This window comes from Portunus trituberculatus, chromosome 35, assembly GCF_017591435.1.
Source record: "Portunus trituberculatus isolate SZX2019 chromosome 35, ASM1759143v1, whole genome shotgun sequence".
In the NCBI taxonomy this organism is placed as follows: domain Eukaryota; kingdom Metazoa; phylum Arthropoda; class Malacostraca; order Decapoda; family Portunidae; genus Portunus; species Portunus trituberculatus.
In genome coordinates this window covers 8,893,057-8,910,767 of record NC_059289.1, presented here as the reverse complement: position 1 = coordinate 8,910,767, position 17,711 = coordinate 8,893,057, and the positions used below count along the sequence as shown (strand labels likewise).

Here is a 17,711-nt window from a genome sequence, read left to right as displayed (position 1 = left end):
TCAACTAGAGCCCTTTGAAAATAGTGAAAATTCAGTGTGGAAGTGTTTCAGAATATGGGCCCCAAACAGCTCACCACCAAACTTGCAACATGCAAGGTGCAAGCTGAAGGTGGTAGCTTTCATCTGGATAATATTAACCACTGGATGGAACAAAAGTATGAAAGCAGCTTCACTTCTTTGTTTTGATGGGTGCTCAGGCAGCCTTCACACAAACACCTCTAAAAGCTTGATGGATACACGAATTGCCACCATCTTCTTTTCCAATGCCTCTATACCACTGTATGCAAACTTCAGTAACACCAGTACTAAGATAAAGTAGTTCTTGTAATAAAAGTAAAGGAATCCACTAGCTTGTTCCAAGTTTGTACATTTATTTATGAGAGTTTCTATGAGGAGCTGGTCATAGCACACAAGGGACTCCATTTGATGGTTGTCTTAGCACACTACAATTCTTGCTCTCATTCTCATATTCCAACTCTCTATTCTTAACTTTATACAACATGGGTGATGCCTTCACATTATGCACCAGCGTGCATATTGAATGGTAGGAAAACACAAGTTTGTGTTTTCCTACCATTCAATACTCACATTTGTCTTCATCTCAGCATTATGCACCAGCATTCATTCATTACTATCTTCTATCTATTCATTATAATCTTTTCAATTGCACCATCTCCAAAACTCCACAACTCATCCCCTTCCCCCTTACCATGTCGAATCCATATACACTTTCATTATTTTGTTCAGATCACAATTAATACACTACTCACCTCACAAAACATTTCTGATTTGAGAAACTTTCCCTTTTGCAAATTCCCACATTAACTCTAGCTTGTCTCTTAGTCCCAATTCATCAGCTTCTTGTGGCAGCTCCTGGTGGTTGATGTCAAACTCCTCCATGAGTCGTCGAGTCCTCCACCAGTGTCCCAGGAAGCCCACATCCTGCACCCGCTTATGGAAGGTGAGGTAGCGAGGCTTCAGGTATCCACACTGGCTCTTGAAAACTCCACATTCCTTGGAGTAATTGTCCACCCACAGAAAGGAGCAAATTCCAAGACTCAGCCTGAACAAAAATGCACTCCTTATCAATCCCATCTCTACATAAATGAGATATGGTTTATTTAGTATCTGACAAAAAATACTAAGCATTTACTGTTCTCTATATCATTCACATCAACATTTCAAACTAAAGGAATTAAAAGATTTATACAATATAAAAAAAGCAAAGCCTGAGAAGTGTGAGGTACATAAATATAAAACAAGAAACATGCAGAACACAATGCTATCCGTAATTCACCTACATACCTAACATATTCAATGACATTCCTTCTGTACCAGCAGCCTTGTCAAACCATAGCCTGGCAACACAGCTATAATGAGAACACAACACCATCTCATTACACTGCCTGACATCACACTCACACAAGACCTGCACCTGTGGCCTCACCTTCTCAAGAGGTGGTGGTCGAAGCAGTCAGCCATGTAGTGGAGGTGATCATCCACCTTGGCATTCCTGACCTTGCTGCTCAACATGGCCGACTCGTTCATGTATCTGTGCAGCATGTCTTTGTAGTCTCTCTCATCAGGGTTGGTTTTGACTGCATACACTATGCCAGCTATCACTGCAAGCACAAACTGGCTGCTGAATCTGAGCCAAGGATCAAAAGTGCATATCATACACGAACATCAGAAAATGAAGGTTGGTGCAAATGTAAGGGCTACACATGGCATTACCTGCATGGAACATAGTCAACATACCTTCCTATTTCCACCCATCATTTTTATCCATTAATTTGTCTAATCTTTTGAAAATTCCTAATGCTTCAGCACTAACAACTTGATCACTGAGTCCACTCAATTCATCCACTTCTCTATTTGAGAATTAATTCCTAACTATCTCTCTCCTTTATTGTTTACCAAATTTGAAGACATTATTTCTTGTTCTGTTTTGATCAATGACCTGAGAATTTTACCTACTGATCATTCATTTTTCTACTTTCACTAGCATGTAGAATAAACCACAGTAATACCTTGTCTTATTTACTTTCAGATGTGGCATACAGCACTACTGATCGCTCATTAGCAAGCACACACACATCAAATATGGAGGAAGCTAAGGCTGCTAACTTTTTGCTCCTATTGGCATGCAAGACCACAACTTCATGGCTTTAGTTTTACATGTTTTAACTGTTGGAAGGACAAAGTGGTGGTTGCCACAACTCCTTAGCTAACATTCTGTACCTTTTCACTGCTGGATGAACAGAGGAATGTTGCTGCAAGGTCACAACTCCTAAGCTAACATTTAATTTTGAGCCAGGTGAACACAGTTTCATGCTGAGGATTTCAACTCCGGATGTCTTGTGTTTCAGCCAAGCATGCCCTTCACTACACCACTAAGCTACTTTACAAATGATATAATTATATAATTTCCATGAGCTCCTGCTTTTACTAGTGTTCTAGAGTGGTGATTACTGTAACTCACACATATATTGCCTAACTTTCTTTTCTATTTACTTCACCAAATGCTACCACATGTTACTCTTCTCTCCACATCCTGAGTGATTTTGTTTTCTGCACCATCCCTTCAACATACCACTACCCAACTCATTACAACTATGTTACTCTTATAATGGTTAATGTTCTACAAGCATTGACACACCAGCTATATATGGTTATGCTGGACTAATTGTTCATCTTTTTAGGCAATTCAACATTTAGTTCTTGATCCAATTAGTACATGTCATTCTTTGGTTAAAGATATAGCAAAACATTTCCTACTATACCACTGATACCTTTACTCTCTCTGTCTTTAAATAAAATGTCATTATGTTCTTTCTCTAAGTAAACATCTCTATCCTCTTAAAGAGTCAGGATGCTCACTGTTTCCTGTCTCCACAGCAGTGATGAGATAGAGGAAGACATTCAAGAGGAAGTCAGGACTACAGTTCATCTTCCAGCTCCTGATGTCTCCTCATCAGGATAAATTACATGATAAGAAAGTAAGGGAAACTGCAAGAAGTTCCTCTACACTGTACAACCATGGTCATGCGACAGACGTCCTTCAATGGAAGATGAACACACGCTGACTCACAAGAAATGTAAGCACTTGACTTCAGCGGGTGTTTCCTGGATTCCTTCACAGTGTCGAGTGCCACTTCCTTGTAGTCTTGCGCCACGGTGGCCCAGTAGTCACCTGCGGACAAACCACCAAATAATGAAGAGAGGTAGGAAGGTTAATATATTATCTTGTCACATGATGATTAGTACTTGGTCCTAATGCCTACAGTGCTTTAATTTAAATATCAATATCAGGAGTTCATTTCCTGCACATGCACCTCTTGAGGGTAAATATTTCTCCTCTTCAGATGTACAGCACTAACATGAAATTGTTTATGTAAGACTGTGTGGTGGTCAGTTGACATGATGCACTTGTCAAGCCAGCAAGCCAGGGCGAAATTCCTCCTTATTTGTATTTGGTTACATCTGAACTTGGGGATTATCATATAACCTAAGCATTCTAATTTCAAGACAACTTATTTCCCAACAAAATATGATGCTGTTTCAAGTGGTAATCTAGTCAAGGAAGAGGTAAACTGTCAAATTAATGGACTAAATTAATCTAAACCTAACCCATTCCAGCTCTTGGAAGAACACACTAATATCCCCTCAATAACACAGGTGTGTTTTACCAGTTCCACCCCTCCCACTTTTTTTTTTTTTTTTTTTTTTTTTTGTGTGTGTGTGTGTGTGTGTGTATTTACCTAATTGTATTTACCTAATTCTAACATACGGGAAAAGAGCTATGCTCGTACTGTCCCATCTCCATATCTACTAATGTCCAGCTTTTTCTTAAAATCATGAATATTCCTTGCGCTTGACCACTTCCACGCCTAAACTATTCCATGCTTCCACCCTTCTATGAGGGAAGCTATATTTTTCACATCTCTCCTATAAGTGGCCATTTTAGTTTTTCCCATGCCCTCGACATTCTTTCATTCCACATACACAGATCTTCCCTGTGTGCGTGTGTGTGTGTGTGTGTGTGTGTGTGTGTGTGTGTGTGTGTGTGTGTGTGTGTGTGTGTGTGTGTGTGTATTCACTGTTTGATCTGCTGCAGTCTCTGACGAGACAGCCAGACGTTACCCTACGGAACGAGCTCAGAGCTCATTATTTCCGATCTTCGGATAGGTCTGAGACCAGGCACACACCACACACCGGGACAACAAGGTCACAACTCCTCGATTTACATCCCGTACCTACTCACAGCTAGGTGAACAGGGGCTACACGTGAAAGGAGACACACCCAAATATCTCCACCCAGCCGGGGAATCGAATCCCGGTCCTCTGGCTTGTGAAGCCAGTGCTCTAACCACTGAGCTACCGGGCCGTGTGTGTGTGTGTGTGTGTGTGTGTGTGTGTGTGTGTGTGTGTGTGTGTGTGTGTATTTACCTAGTTGTATTGTACAGAATTCAAGCGGATCTCATAATGTCCTGTCACCATGTCTGCATCCATCTAATTTTTCCTTAAAGTTATGCATATTTTGTGCTGTAACAACTTCATTATTCAATGCATTCCACTTTCCCACCGTTCTGTGTGGGAAAACTGTATTTTCAATATCCTTCACACACTGCCTCATCCTAATCTTCTTTACATGTCCTGTTGTCATTCTATCTTCTTCTGTCACCAGCACCAGGTCTTCCTTGTCTATCTTTTCAATGCCATTGACTATCTTGTAGTACATTGTTATTAGGTTCCCTCATTCTCTTCTATCTTGTAAGGTTGGCAGTCCCATTTCCTTTAATCGTTCTTCATATGTTAGGTCCTTCAGTTCCAGCACCATCTTTGTAGCAATCTTCTGTATCCTTTCTAATCTTTCTATATCCTTTTTAGAGCTCAAAGCCCACACTACTGCTGCATATTCCAGTTTTGGATGTATCATGCTTATGATGATTTTTTTCATCATATCTTTGTCCATGTATTGGAATGCCACTCTTATATTAGTCAACATTTTATATAATAATCCAAATATCTTGCTTGTGTGTTTTTCAGGACTAAGATTTTCCTGTATAATCATTCCCAGATCTTTTTTCTCTTTAGTCTTGTGTGTGTATGTGTGTATTTACTTAGTTGTAGTTGTAGTTTTACAGGGCCTGGGCTTTATGCTCGTGTGGCCCCATCTCCATATCTAAACTTATCCAATCTTACTTTAAAAGTATGCACACTCGTTGCAAACACTACTTCTTCATTTAATCTGTTCCACGTCTCAATACATCTTTGCGGGAAACTATATTTTTTAACATCTCTCAGACATCGTCCCTTCCTTAGTTTCTTACTATGCGATCTTGTGCTTCTAAAGTCATATTCTTCTCTCAGGATCAGTTTCTCATTATCCACTTCATCCATTCCGTTAATCAATTTATAAACTTGTATCAGATCCCCTCTCTCTCTTCTCTGCTCCAAGGTTGGTAGATCCATAGCCTTTAGTCTCTCCTCATATGTGTGTGTGTGTGTGTGTGTGTGTGTGTGTGTGTGTGTGTGTGTGTGTGTGTGTGTGTGTGTGTGTGTATTTACCTAATTGTATTTACCTAATTGTAACATACGGGAAAGGAGCTATGCTCGTACTGTCCCGTCTCCATATCTACTAATGTCCAGCTTTTTCTTAAATTCATGAATATTCCTTGCGTGACCACTTCCACGTCTAAACTATTCCATGCTTCCACCCTTCTATGAGGGAAGCTATATTTTTTCACATCTCTCCTATAAGTGGCCATTTTAGTTTTTCCCATGCCCTCTCGACATTCTTTCATTCCACATACACAGATCTTCCCTATCCATTTTTCCATGCCAATCATCACTCTGTATATTGCTATCAGGTCTCCCTTTCTCTCTGTTTTCCAGGGTCGGAAGTTGCATTCTGTTCAGTCTGTCTTCATAAGTCAAATCTCTTAAGTCAGGCACCATTTTGTTGCAGCCCTCTGTACTTTCTCTAGTTTCCTTATGTGTTTCTTTAAGTTCGAGCCCACTGTATTGTTGCATATTCAAGCCTTGGTCTTATCATTGCAGTAATTATTTTCTTCATCATTTCTTCATCTAAATATACTGACGCCACTCTTATGTTCCTCAATAAGTTCAATACTTCTCCAATTATTTTGTTTATATGTCTCTCTGGCGATAGGTCATTGGTAATTGTCACCCCAAGGTCTTTTTCTTCATGACTGGTTTTATGTCTTCATTTCCTATCTTGTACATACTCCTGATTCTTCTTTCACTCTTGCCAAACTCTATTTTCTTGCATTTTGTCGTGTTGAACTCCATTTGCCATGTACAGCTCCATTTCCATATTCTGTCCAAGTCTTCCTGGAGTAGTTCGCAATCTTTGTCACATCTCACTTTTCTTAACAATTTTGCATCGTCTGCAAATAGGCTCACATAACTGGACACCCCATCCACCATGTCATTTATGTAGACCGAACATTACTGGTGCCAACACTGATCCCTGTGGAACTCCACTCTCCACCAAGCCCCATTCTGATGGTCTGTCCTTAATTATTGTTCTCATTTCTCTTCCTACCAAAAGTCTTCCATCCATTTTAGTAAACTGCCATGCACTCCTCCTACCATTTCAAGTTTCCAGATCAGTCTCCGTGTGGTACCTTATCAAAGGCCTTTTTAAATCCAGATATATTCCATCAGCCCAACCATCTCTTTCCTGTATTACATCTATCACCCTCGAATAGTAACATATCAGGTTTGTCGTGCATGAACGCCCTTTTCTAAAACCAAATTGACACTCACAAAGTATGTCATTTTTCTCCAAGAAGTCTGTCCATCTATTCTTCACCACCCTCTCACACATCTTAGCTACCACACTTGTAAGTGACACTGGTCTATAGTTCAATGGGTCTCTCTTGTTACCTGATTTATAAATTGGGACAATGTTAGCTCTTTTCCAGTCTTGGGGCACTACACCTTCCCTTAATGAGGCATCAATTACTTCACAAACTTTTTCTGCCAGTTGCTCCTGCATTCTCTTAAAATCCATCCTGATACCCCATCAGGTCCCACAGCTTTTCTCACTTCTAAACTCCCCATCATATTCTTGATCTCCTCCACAGTTACTTGAAACTCCTTCATAATCCCTTTCTGTTCCATTACCAGTGGTTTGTCAAAAGCAGTCTCCTTTGTGAATACCTTCCGAAAGCATCCATTCATAGCCTCTGCCATTTCCTGGGATCTTCACTGCATACTCCATTTACTTCTAAACTTTCAATACTTTCTATTTTTGATGTTGTTGTTCACATGTCTGTAAAAAGCCTTGGTTGGTCTTTACATTTATCAATTATATCCTTTTCTTGTTTCTTTCTTTCTTCTCTTCTAATCAACACATATTCATTTCTTGCTCTTTTGTAACTTTCCCACTGCTTAATCCGTCTTTTCCTTCTCCACCTCTTCCATGCATCCTCTTTTCTTGTTCTAGCCTTTTCACATCTATCGTTAAACCAGTCCTGCTTTCCAACTTCTCTATGTTGTCTTATTGGTACAAATTTTTCTCACCTTCTTTGTATATTTTATAAATTCCTTCCACTTTTCATTTGCTCCTTAGCACTCTTGAATTTCATCCAATTTGTCTCTTGAAAGAATTTCTTTAGGTTTCCAAAATCTGTCTTGGCATAATTCCATCTTCCCACTTTATATTCTTCATTTCTTCTAGATTTCTCTTCATCTATCACCTTGAACTCCAAAACTGCATGATCACTCTTTGCTAAAGGGCACTCCACCCTCATCTCCTCAATGACCATTGGCTCTGTACTAAAGACCAAGTCCAGTCTTGACGATGCTCCTCTCCTCCAAACCTAGTATCTTCTTTGACCCACTGAGTTAACACATTTTCCATTGCCAGTGTCAATAGTGTATTTCCCATGTTGTCTCTGATCCTTCCATTGACCAGTCCTCCCAACACACCTCTTTACAATTAAAATCTCCCATCATTATAGTTCGTTCACAGCCACCCAACATTTCTTCCAGACATGTTCCTGTATCTCTTATCATTTCTTCATATTCCTGTACTGACCATGCATTTGTCTTAGGTGGTACATACACCACTATGTAGTGCCTCTTTTTCCTTCATTAGTTTCTGCTCTGATCTTTAGCACTTCTGCCTTTCCCATACCTTCTTTCACTTGATCCACCTTTATATCTTTTTAACCAGCAACATCACTCCTCCTCCCATCTTACCTACTCTATTTCTTTTCCAAACATTATATTTCCTTCTCCAACCATCATCAGGTCTTCTCCTCTCTCAGTTTTGTTTCAGTAAGACCCACAATATCTGGGTTCTTGTCCTCAAGTAATCGTTGAGTTCTAAAATCCCGATATCACTCCATTTATGTTGGAATACATTACATTCGCTCATACGTAAGTTTCTTTAGTCCTTTCTTGCTGTACTTTTCTGGGTTATGAACCACTTCCTCAGTCTCATATCCAAGATTCTCCAGAAAAACTCTTTCTTCTCCTCTTCTGTCCTCTCTTCATTTTTTTCAAAGCCTCCTTTCTCAACTCATTTAACATTTCTCTTTCCTTTTCACTGAGATCTCTTCTCAACCAAATCTTCCTTGTTGTTTCCTGCTGGGCTAACCTCCATGACTTCTCCACCAATTCATCTACATCCTTTTGTGACTTAAGTTTGATTCTTATTGGCCTCATACCTTCTCCTGTGAACTTTCCAATTCTATGGAAGTCCTCTATTTCTTGTACTAGGTCTTTTCCCTCCTCCTGCACCACATTAATGATATTATTTATCACCTTTTTTATGTTTTTCTCTCTCCATTTTACTCGGTGTCTTATCCTCCTCCACACCAAATATCACCACACATCTCTTTTTGTCTACAGTTTCCCTCACCAATGTCTCATTTGACTTAATAACCTTCACAACTTTCTCAGCAATCTTCTCTTCTATGATCTGTTGATCTATAATTTCAGCAAGGCCCAAAGTTTTCTCCCAGACTCTTTGATTTCCTTTTCCAGACTTGCAACTTTGTAATTTACCTCCTTTCTTTCCACTTCCTGACTTTTTTCCATTCAGCCTGCTTCTCCATCACTTTTCCTAAAGATTCTCCACATTTGTCGCAATTCACTTTAATTAACTTAACTTCCTCTTTCAGTACTGCATTTTCTGTCTTCATTTCAGCACTCTTTCAGCACATTGTTATGACTCTTTTCCAGTTCCCATACTTTTCAAATAGTTTTTCAATTTTTCCTTCTAATTCCAGAATTTTCTTGACATAGACGCTCTTTTCCATTGTACCTTGAAGCCTGTGAAGTCTAATTTCTCTTCGAATTCACCATGTTGCGCAGATGTAAACACTCAGCTGATGGTTCCAACGCAGGTTACAGTTAAAATTCACCTTCCTGGACATTACTTGCTTCTCAACAGTTAACATATGGAGACGGGACAAACATTACATGCTCCTTACCCACCTTAGTTACTCTTAGGCAACGGCAACAGCAGTAGTAAAGATGATTTCTCCAGCTCAGCGACCGTCTTCTGTGTGTGTGTGTGTGTGTGTGTGTGTGTGTGTGTGTTTACCTAGTATTTACCTAGTTGTAATTTTACAGGGCCTGGGCTTTATGCTCGTGTGGCCTCGTCTCCATATCTACACTTATCCAATTTTTCTTTAAAACTATGCACACTCGTTGCTGACACCACTTCCTCTCTCAAACTGTTCCAAGTCTCAACACATCTTTGCGGGAAACTATATTTTTTAACATCTCTCAGACATCTTCCCTTCCTCAGTTTCTTACTATGCGATCTTGTGCTTCTAATGTCATATTCTTCTCTCAGGATTAGTTTCTCATTATCCACTTGATCCATTCCGTTAATCAATTTATAAACTTGTATCAGATCCCCTCTCTCTCTTCTCTGTTCCAGGGTAGGTAGATCCATAGCTTTTAGTCTTTCCTCATATGTCATCCCTTTAAATTCTGGAACCATTCTTGTAGCCATTTTTTTGTAGTCTCTCCAATTTCCTTATGTGTTTCTTTTTATGGAGAGTCCACACAACTCCTGCATATTCCAATCTGGGTCTTACTATAGCACTTATAAATTTTTTCATCATTTCTTTGTCCATGTAGTGAAATGCTAATCCAATATTCCTTAGCAAATTATATGTCTCTGAAAATTCTATCAATATGGCTTACCAGTTGATTATTTTCTTCCATCGTCACTCCCAAGTCCTTTTCCTTTTTTACTTTTCATAGTTCTACTCCATCTCCCATTTCATAGATTCCCACTGGTCGTCTTTCACTTTTCCCATTTCCATGACATGGTTTTTGTCCATATTGAATTCCATCTCCCCTTTTTTACTCCATTTTCTGATCTTGTTTAAGTCTTCCTGCAGTATTTCACAATTCTCTTTTTGTTTTATGACTCTGCACAGTTTTGCATCGTCCACAAACAGATTTATGTAGCTGTTCACTCCTTCTGGCATATATATATATATATATATATATATATATATATATATATATATATATATATATATATATATAAAGTATTGGCACCAATACTGATCCCTGTGGCACTCCACTATCTACTGCTCTCCATCTGGACTTCATATCTTTAACTACCGTCCTTATTTCTCTCTCCCTCAAGTAATTTTCCATCCATCTCAATGTCCTTCTTTTTAAGCCACCCTTCTCCTCTAACTTCCATAGTAATCTTTCATGTAGCACTTTATCAAACGCCTTTTTTAACTCTAAATAAATACAGTCAATCCATCCCTCTCTCTCTTGTACTTTATCAACTATTCTAGAGTAGAAACTCAATAAATTTGTTACACATGACCGACCTTTTCTAAAACCAAATTGGCTACTTGATAATAATTTGTTGTCTTCCAAGGAACTCGATCCATTGTTTCTTTATTACTCTTTCACACATCTTGCATATTACACTAGTTTGTGATACCGGTCTGTAATTTAAAGGTTCTTCCTTCCTTCCGCTCTTATATGGGAACCACCTCAGCTCTTTTCCATTCTACTGGTACTGTTACATATTCTATTGAGCATTTTATGATGTATATAGGACTTGCAAGTTCTTCTCTACATACTTTTAATATTTTGCCTGAGACTTCATCCGGTCCCATTGTCTTCTCTTCATCTAATTCCATCATCAACTCTTATTTCAAGCTTGGTTACTTTAATCTCTTTCATATGGACAGTCTCTCTATTACCCTGTGGTCTTTCGAATTTGGATTCCTTAGTAAAGACCTCCTAAAATTTACTATTTTTTGGGTCTTTCACCATCCTGTTCTCTCCTTTTAACCTTTCTATTGTTTCTTTTTGCCTTATTTTTCCATTTATGAATCTGTAGAACAATTTTGGTTGTTCCTTACATTTTTCAACAATGTCCTTTTCATAGTTCCTTTCTTCTTCCTTTCTTACCTTAGCATATTCATTTCTTGCTGTTTTGAAGCTTTCCTTATTTTCTAGATTTCTATTTCTCCTTCACCTTTTCCATGCTCCATCTCTTTTCTCCTTTGCCCTACACATCTTGCATTAAACCAATCTTTCTTTCCTTCTTCTTTAGGTCTATATTTGGGACATATTCCCTGACTCCTGTTTTGTATATTTCCAAAAAATAAGTTATACTTCTCTTGCACCATCTCTTGAGTTTTCCATCTCCTCCCAGTTAACGTTTTTAAAATAGTTCTTGAGTTTCTCAATATCAGCCTTTCTGTAATCTAACCGGTCTCCTTTGTATGATTTGTCTCTATCTTCCTTTCCCTCTTCTATATCCATTTCTAATATTACATGGTCACTCTTTCCCAATGGGCACTTATGTCTTATATCACCATTCATTTGTATATCCCTTGTAAAAACTAGGTCCAATCTCGCTGGCTCATCGTTTCCTCTGAATCTTGTGTTTTCCTTTACTCTTTGGACCATCATATTATCTATCATTAGATTCAGGAATCTATCTCCCCAGACTTCTTCCCCCATACCACTTTCATAATGTGTGTGTGTGTATTTACCTGTTGTATTTTACATCTCTTTGTGTGTGTGTCTCTGTATCTCATTTATGTGTGTGTGTGTGTGTGTGTGTATTTACCTAGTTGTATTTACCTAGTTGTAGTTTTACAGGGCCTGGGCTTTATGCTCGTGTGGCCCTGTCTCCATATCTACACTTATCCAATCTTACTTTAAAAGTGTGCACACTCTTTGCAGACACTACTTCTTCATCTAAACTGTTCCACGTCTCAATACATCTCTGGAAACTATATTTTTAATATCTCTCAGACATCTTCCTTTCTCAGCTTTTTACTATGCGATCTTGTGCTTCTGTCATATTCTTCTCTCAGGATCAGTTTCTCATTATCCACTTGGTCCATTCCGTTGATCAATTTATAGACTTGTATCAGGTCTCCTCTCTCCTTCTTTGTTCCAAGGTTGGTAGATCCATAGCCTTTAGTCTCTCCTCATATGTCATCCCTTCAAGTTCTGGACCATTCTTGTAGCCATTTTTGTAGCCTCTCAATTTTCTTATGTGTTTCTTTTTATGAGGGGTCCACACTACTCCTGCATATTCCAATCTAGGTCTTATTATAGTATTTATCAATTTCTTCATCATTTCTTTGTCCATGTAGTGAAATGCTACTCCAATATTCCTTAGCAAATTATATGTTTCTCTAAAAATTCTATCAATATGGCTTACTGGTTGATTGTTTTCTTCCATCGTCACTCCTAAGTCCTTTTCCTTTTTGACTTTCTCCAGTTCTACACCATCTCCCATCTTATAGATTCCCACAGGTCGTCTTTCACTCTTTCCCATTTCCATGACATGGCTTTTGTTCACATTGAATTCCATTTCCCACTTCTTACTCCATTCCCAGATCTTATTTAGGTCTTCTTGCAGTATTTCACAATCCTCCTTTTGCTTTATAACTCTGCACAGTTTCGTATCATCCGCAAACAAATTTATGTAGCTGTTCACTCCTTCTGGCATGTCGTTAATATAAATGAGGAAAAGTATTGGTGCCAATACTGACCCCTGTGGCACTCCGCTTTCTACTGCTCTCCACTTGACTTCATATCTTTAACTACCGTCCTTATTTCTCTCCCTCAAATAATTTTCTATCCATCTCAATGTGCTTCCTTTTAAGCCACCCTTCTCCTCTAACTTCCACAGTAATCTTGTATGTGGCACTTTGTCAAACGCCTTTTTTAAATCCAAATAAATGCAGTCAACCCATCCTCTCTCTCTGTACTCTATCAACTATTCTAGAATAGAAACTCAATAAATTAGTTACACAAGACCGTCCTTTTCTAAAACCAAATTGGCTATTTGATATTAATTTGTTGTCTTCAAGAAACTCGATCCATTGTTTCTTTATTATTCTTTCACACATCTTGCATATTACACTAGTTAGTGATACCGGTCTGTAATTTAAAGGTTCTTCTTTCCTTCCGCTCTTATATATGGGAACCACCTCAGCTCTTTTCCATTCTACTGGCACTGTTCCATTTTCTATTGAGCATTTTATGATGTTGTATATAGGACTTGCTAGTTCTTCCTACATTCTTTCAGTATTCTGCCTGAGACTTCATCCGGTCCCATTGCCTTCTCTTCATCCAGTTCCTTCATTAACTCTTTATTTCAAGCTTGGTTACTTTAATCTCTTTCATATAGATTGTCTCTCTATTACCCTGTGGTCTCTCAAATTTGGATTCTTTAGTAAAGACCTCCTGGAATTTTTATTTAATAGTTCTGCCATACTTTTTGGGTCTTCCACCATCCTGTTCTCTCCTTTTAACCTTTCTATTGTTTCTTTTTGCCTAATTTTTCCATTTATGAATCTATAGAACAATTTTGGTTGCTCCTTACATTTTTCGACAATATCTTTTCAAGTTCTTTTCCTCTTCCTTCCTCACCTTAACATATTCATTTCTTGCTGCCTTGAAGTTTTCCTTGTTTGTTGGATTCTATTTCTCCTCCACCTTTTCCATGCTCCATCTCTTTTCTCCTTTGCCTTAGCACACCTTGCATTAAACCAATCTTTCTTTCCTTCTTCTTTAGGTCTATATTTTGGGACATATTCTCTGACTCCTGTTTTGTATATTTCCAAAAATAAGTTATATTTGTCTTGCATTGTCTCTGAGTTTTCCATCTCCTCCCAGTCTACGTTTTAAAATAGTTCTTGAGATTCTCAATATCAGCCTTTCTGTAATTTAATCGGTCTCCTTTGTATGAATCATCTCTATCTTCATTTCCCTCCTCTATATCTATTTCTAATATTACATGGTCACTCTTTCCCAATGGGCACTTATATCTTATATCATCATTCATTTGTATACCCCTTGTAAAACTAGGTCCAATCTCCGGCTCATCGTTTCCTCTGAATCTTGTGTATTCCTTTACTCTCTGGTCCATCATATTGTCTATCATTAGGTTCAAGAATCTTTCTCCCAGGCTTCTTCCCCATACCACTTTCATAATTTTCCCAGTCCACTTCTTTACAGTTGAAATCTCCTACTAATATCACTTTTCTCCTTTCTTTAACGATTCTCATTAGACTCCTTATTGTGTCATCTATCATGTCTTTATATTCTTGATTGGTCCATGAATTTGTTTTTGGTGGCACATATGTTACAATGATTGTTATCTCTTTTTTATTAATATGCATCTTAATATACAATACTTCTGCTTTTCCTTCCCACATTCCACTTCATTGATCACTATCTCCTTCCTTAACATTATCATGACTCCTCCTCCTCCTTTACCCACTCTGTCTCTTCTCCATACATTATACCTATTATCCAAGTCTATTTTGATTGCCTCATTTAGTTTTGTTTCAGCCAGGCATACAATATCTGGATTTTCTTTCCTTATGTAATCTCTTAATTCTAATTTACTTGATAAAACCCCATCTATGTTCGTATACATCATTTTTAGTCTTTTGCCTTTATCATTTTTAGTTAAACTTGTTCCACTTTTTTCTCTTCCTTCTCGTTTATATATCATTTCCTTATGTGTGTGTGTGTGTGTGTGTGTGTGTGTGTGTGTGTGTATTCACCTAGTTGTATTCACCTAGTTGTAATTTTACAGGGCCTGGGTATCATACTGTGTGCCCCGTCTCCATATCTACACACATCCAACTTTCCTTTAAAACTATGCACACTCCTCGCTGACACCACCTCCTCACTCAAACCATTCCACACCTCCACATATCTTTGTGGGAAACTATATTTCTTCACATCCTTCAAGCATATTCCTTGGCTATCTTTTTACTATGCGATCTTGTAGTTCTATTTAAGTTTTCCTCTCTCAACATCATTTGCTCATTATCCACTTCATCCAGTCCATTCAACAGTTTATAAACCTGTATTAAATCTCCTCTTTCTTTTTGTTCCAAGGTAAGCAAATTCATTTCTTTTAATCTCTCCTCATAGGTCATTTCTGCCAATTCCGGAACCATTTTTGTTGCCATTCTCTGCAATCTCTCCAACTTCCTTATATGCTTCTTTTATAAGGGGACCAAACCACTCCAGCATATTCCAATCTTGGTCTAATTACCATACTAATTAATTTCTTCATCATATCTTTATCCATATAATGGAAGGCTAATCCAATATTTTTATCAAATTATACGTTTCTCCAAACATCTTATCAATATGAGCCTCAAACTGCCCATGGTCTTGTATTATCACTCCCAAATCCTTTTCCTTTTCCACCTTTTTCAACACTACTTCTTCACCCATCTTATATGACCCTCTTGGCCGTCTTCCACTCTTCCCATCTCCATCACATGACTTTTGCTCAGATTAAATTCCATTTGCCACCTCTTGCTCCACTCCCAAATCTTATCCAGGTCTGCCTGTAAAATTTCACAATCTTCTTCACTCTTCACACACCTACACAACTTCGCATCATCCGCAAACAAATTAATATAACTGTTTACTCCTCTGGCATGTCATTAATATATACAAGGAAAAGTATTGGTGCCAGCACTGAGCCTTGTGGGACTCCACTCTCCACCACCAACCAGTCCGACTTTGCATCCCTTATTACCGTTCTCATCTCCTCCATCTCAAGTAGTTTTCCATCCACTTTAACACTTTTCCTTTCAGTCCTCCATAAATCTCTAATTTCCATAACAGTCTCATGTGAGGTACCTTGTCAAAAGCTTTCTTTAAATCCAAATATACACAGTCCATCCATCCTCTCTCTCTGTATTTTGTCAACCACTCTTGAATAAAAGCTCAGTAGATTTGTTACACATGACCTCCCTTTCCTGAAGCCAAATTGATGATCCGATAATAACTTATGATCCTCCAGGAACCGTATCCAATATTTCTTTATCACCCTCTCACAAATCTTACCGACCACACTTGTTAGAGACACAGGTCTATAGTTAAGAGGCTCTTCCTTACTGCCTCCCTTATAAATGGGCACCACTTCAGCTCTTTCCACTCTACTGGTACTTCCCTGTTTCTAATGAACACCTTATAATATCATATAATGGATCAATCAATTCTTCTCTACACTCCTTCAATAATTTTCCTGAAACTTCATCTGGTCCCATCGCTTTATCATCTTTAAGTTCCTCCAACATTTTATATAACTCCTTTTAGGTATCTTAATGTCATCCATGTGCACATTTCCTTGTACATTCTGAGGCTTTACAAACATTGTTTCTTCAGTAAATACTTGTTGAAACCTATTATTTAGCAATTCCGCTATATTCTTAGGGTCATCTACTATCCCTTGCTCTCCTTTTAATCTTTCAATGGACTCTCTTTTTAAGTTTACCATTTATGAACCTGTAAAACAATTTTGGATGTTCCTTACTCTTGTCTACAATATCTTTTCAAATTTTCTTTCTTCCTCCTCCTTACCCTCACATACTCATTTCTCGCCACTCTATAATTCTCCTTATTTAGTATATTCCTGCTCTTTTTCCATCTTTTCCAAGCCACATCTCTTTTCCTTAGCCTTAACACAAGTTGCATTAAACCAATCCTTTCTTCCTTCCTCTCTCGGTTTATACTTTGGTACAAATTTCATAACTCCTTCTTTATAATATTTCATAAAAATCTCATATTTCTTTTGCACTTCTCTGATTTGTAACATCTCCTCCCAATCTAATTTTCTGAAATAATTTTTCAAACTTTCTGTGTCCATCTTTCTATAATTCAATCTACCACTCCTGTATGTCTCGTCCTTCCTTCGCTGTGTTGTTGCTATCTGCATTTCCATAACCACATGATCACTCTTTCCCAAAGGACACTTGTATTGTATATCTCCACATAGGTACACTTCTCTTGTTAACACCAAATCCAGTCTAGCCGGTTCATCATCTCCTCTATATCTAGTATTTTCCTTCACCCTCTGTTCCATCATATTTTCCATCATTAGATTAAGAAATCTCTCTCCCATGCTTCCTCTCCAACACCACTTACTAGATTTTCCCAATCCACCTCCTTACAATTAAAATCTCCTACTAGTATCACCTTTCTTTTCCAGATAATACACTTTCCAAACTCTGTAAAGTATCCTTGATCATATTGTCGTATTCCTTAATGTCCAAGAATTTGTTTTAGGAGGTACATAGGTCACCATGATTATTAATTCTTTTCCATCACTTTTTATCCTTATGCTTATCACTTCTGTTGTTCTTCCCATACCAAACCTTATCCACATTTATTTATTTCTTCGT

General features: G+C 38.1%; 1 protein-coding gene across 1 annotated transcript in view; it reads right to left on the bottom strand.

Annotated features, from left to right (window-relative positions):
• Positions 1-353: 353 nt before the first annotated feature.
• The window catches only part of LOC123513113 (mitochondrial import inner membrane translocase subunit Tim29-like), a 28,966-nt gene continuing 11,608 nt past the window's right edge, over positions 354-17,711 (bottom strand). Inside the window, exons 2-4 of the mRNA XM_045269990.1 lie at positions 3,092-3,193; positions 1,448-1,622; positions 354-1,063 (exon numbers count right to left, since the gene is read on the bottom strand). Coding sequence (XP_045125925.1) covers positions 772-1,063; positions 1,448-1,622; positions 3,092-3,193 — 569 coding nt within the window. The 3' untranslated portion in view covers positions 354-771. The remainder of the gene's footprint in view (positions 1,064-1,447; positions 1,623-3,091; positions 3,194-17,711) is intronic.